This window comes from Syzygium oleosum, unplaced genomic scaffold, assembly GCF_021117445.2.
Source record: "Syzygium oleosum isolate NSW1041296 unplaced genomic scaffold, Sole_v2.1 Sole_v2.14, whole genome shotgun sequence".
NCBI lineage: Eukaryota > Viridiplantae > Streptophyta > Magnoliopsida > Myrtales > Myrtaceae > Syzygium > Syzygium oleosum.
The window spans coordinates 3,417,624-3,420,817 of NW_026607498.1; the positions used below are offsets into that span (position 1 = coordinate 3,417,624).

A 3,194-nucleotide genomic window follows, 5' to 3' on the forward strand; every position below is an offset into this window, starting at 1 on the left:
TTATCTTACTTTCCATACCCATATATGATTTTATCTGCATGGAAAATGAGAAAAAGAAACAATAATTCTAATGTTTCAAATTATACTTTCCATATTCATGGAATTATGTTAATGAATTAGAAGTGTCTCATGCCATATTTTGATAAACCTTCTCCCAGCAAAAGAACCATGCTTGAAACCCTAATCTTAAAAAAAAAAAAAAACCAGATGAACTAGATTTTGCTTTTAGCCACATAATGTGGTCAGAATGATTTGAAGGAAAAACAGTTAGCTTAAAGAACCTCGTCAATGAACAAGATCCCGATCGATCAATTCCTTCATTTATCGGATTCAAACTGAAAGGAAACATAATGGGATCTCTCTTTTTTCTAATCGAAAAATATAATCTCGATAAGTATAAGGGTCCCCAAAAAATCAATTGAATTAGCAAAATAATATATCAGCTTGATCGCAAAAGACTTAAATTCCCTTCTTTTTATTTTTTATTGAAGTCTAAGAGGTATTTCTGGAAGTACAAAGAATAGACACACATACGTGTGATATCCAAATTATATTGGTTGACCCTCAAGAAATCTGCGAACAATCCCCTCTTGCTAATTTCTTAATCTGCCGTAAAATCCGCATGAATACATACTTCAACGATCCAAACGTCCACGGTCCGTATCGGATATAGTTACGGAGATCATTGCGCCTGAGTATTCAGCTTGCAAGAAAGATAGAGTACAAGCAAACCACACTAAATTAACATTTAAATAATACCAAAATTATCACCGAAAATTCTCTAATGACGACAAGGGCTCCGATTTAGTGGAATTTTGTGCTCTCGATTTGACTATAAATACCCGCCCGTCAAGCTCCCAAATTGTGCGCAAGAAAAATCAAACTCCTGACTGAAGCGTTCGAGAATCCCATGGCGCTTCTTCAATCTCCATCGTTTTGCTTCCCTCTCGCCCTTCTCCTTTCTCTCCTTGTAACCTTGTCGCACTGCTTCAACCCCAAGTCGCTTAACTTCTCGAAGGTTCAGTCCGACGGCGATTGGTCGCCGGCGGGCGCGACGTGGTACGGGAGTGCCAATGGCGCCGGAAGCGATGGTAATGAAATGACATTGTATTTCTATTTGGCCAATTCACCCGGAGTAATGGTTCTTTATACGCAAGCGCCGTTGATCTCATCACAAGTCTTTTAGTAATTTGACTTAATCGAGTCTTTCGAGTATAGTTCGATTCCCACAAACGAGTAGCTTGGGTCAATCACCTAATAGTGATTGATTTTGGCTTTGTACCAAACATTTATAGACTTAGAGGTTAAAATGGAAGTAAGTGCAACGATAAACAATGCTACTCTAGTAATTGCACATGTCAGCTGATTTGCAACTCTATATATGTTTGTGTATATATAATATGCTTTGTATGATATTTTGTACGTAGGTGGTGCATGTGGGTTTGGGAATGGTGTCGACCAAGCTCCTTTCTCTTCAATGGTGTCTGCAGGAGGGCCTTCTCTTTTCAAATCAGGCAAAGGATGTGGAGCTTGTTACCAGGTTTTTCTCTTGCTAGAAAAGTGTCTCTCTAATTATTATATTCGCCGTTGTAGGAGAAAATTGTCACGGACAAAGCTAATACATATTCACGTGATATATTTGTGCTAATCGCGGAATAAAAGTCATGAAAACAACTACTACGGCAAGCTTTCCAGACTCCTAGTAAAAGTAGCTTTAAAAAATCTTCGTATTTAAACAGATTACTTGACTCTACACATATTGTCATATCCATGTAAGTGGCTTACAACATATTAGATGCCACAAGCACCATAATTAAGTAGTAGTAGTAATATGAGAAGTGTAGAGTTTTGAGCTCGTGTTGATTGAATTTCAGGTGAAATGCACCGAAAACGCCGCTTGTTCCGGAGACCCGGTGACGGTCGTTATAACTGATGAGTGCCCAGGCGGCCCTTGCGTCGCAGAATCTGCTCATTTCGATTTGAGTGGCACGGCTTTCGGAGCCATGGCGAGCTCCGGCAAGGCCGATGAACTTCGCAACGCCGGGGTGCTGCAGATTCAATACCAAAGGTCCGCACAATCGATTCTCTCTATGGAGCCAACCGACGTTTTCGAGTGAATTCTAATTTTAAAAGAGGCACAGAGGGAAAAAGCCAAGAAAAAACGCATTGAAAAATGCTTTCAACTAACAAGAAACTTTGCTTTCACCAGACTTATACTAATTAGCAAATAGTGTTACTTGCTTATTAAAAGTCTATCTGTGTGCACATATTTTCAATGCCAAGCAGAGTAGAGTGCAATTACCCCGGCATGAAGGTGACGTTCCACATCGACTCCGGCTCGAACCCCAACTATTTCGCCACGCTAATTGAGTATGAGGACGGGGACGGCGAGCTCGGCGCTGTCAACCTGAAGCAGGCTCTAGACTCTGACTCTTGGCTTCCAATGCAACAGTCGTGGGGTGCGGTTTGGAAGCTGGATGGTGCGGGCCAGCTGCGCGCCCCGTTCTCGATCAAGCTCACCTCCCTCGACTCCGGCAAGACCCTAGTTGCCAACAACGTGATTCCAGCCGGGTGGCAGCCCGGACAGACGTACCGGTCCGTCGTCAACTATGCTGTCTGAGGGTTGTGTGCGGTTTGCCTGGGAGACGAAGAGATGGAAATGATCGTTCATGGATTAGGCTGTGTGCGCTTTATATGATTGGCAAAAATAAAATATAGGATGGTGTGGAAAAAGAAGGTAGTTTGCCTTTTCCCCTCTCTGTGTAGTCTAGCAGCTATGAGCTACCTCTTGGAAAAGAGAGTAGTAGTGAGAAATGAATGATATTGTCCTTTCCAAATCAAGAATGATTCGAGTATTTTTGTTCTTTCTTTTTGTGCTGTTCTATTGTATTTGAAGCTTGAAAGCTTTTTTGTTTTGCACCAATCTAATGTACCACATACAAAGTGGATGGTTATAAATTGTGTCAATCTATGTGCAAGTGGGTATATTCTTCATTATGAAAAAAATGGAAATTCTTAATGAGAATTATAATTCCTTAGAAACCATTTTTGATACATATTCATAGATAAAACTAAACGAACCCAATTTTTCAACAAGTTCCTATCACTTCCATCTATTATACTTTGATTCATTTCTAGGAAATCAGCCCATCGCGCGTTGAGTTCATAGTTAATACTAGCTCCGAAATACGTGG

General features: G+C 40.7%; 1 protein-coding gene across 1 annotated transcript; it reads left to right on the top strand.

Annotated features, from left to right (window-relative positions):
* The first annotated feature begins 866 nt into the window (after positions 1-866).
* Positions 867-2,864, top strand: LOC115690491 (putative expansin-B2). The gene is made up of 4 exons (XM_030616838.2): positions 867-1,091; positions 1,428-1,540; positions 1,875-2,068; positions 2,287-2,864. Exons 1-4 carry the CDS (start codon positions 911-913, stop codon positions 2,618-2,620), a joined length of 822 nt encoding a protein of 273 aa, XP_030472698.1. The 5' UTR covers positions 867-910; the 3' UTR covers positions 2,621-2,864.
* Positions 2,865-3,194: the final 330 nt, after the last annotated feature.

Coding starts and splice junctions, on each gene's coding strand:
- LOC115690491 (XM_030616838.2), top strand. CDS start 911: ATGGCGCTTCTTCAATCTCCATCGTTTTGCTTCCCTCTCGCCCTTCTC. Junction 1,092..1,427: donor CAATGGCGCCGGAAGCGATG/GTAATGAAATGA, acceptor TTTTGTACGTAG/GTGGTGCATGTGGGTTTGGG. Junction 2,069..2,286: donor CTGCAGATTCAATACCAAAG/GTCCGCACAATC, acceptor AATGCCAAGCAG/AGTAGAGTGCAATTACCCCG.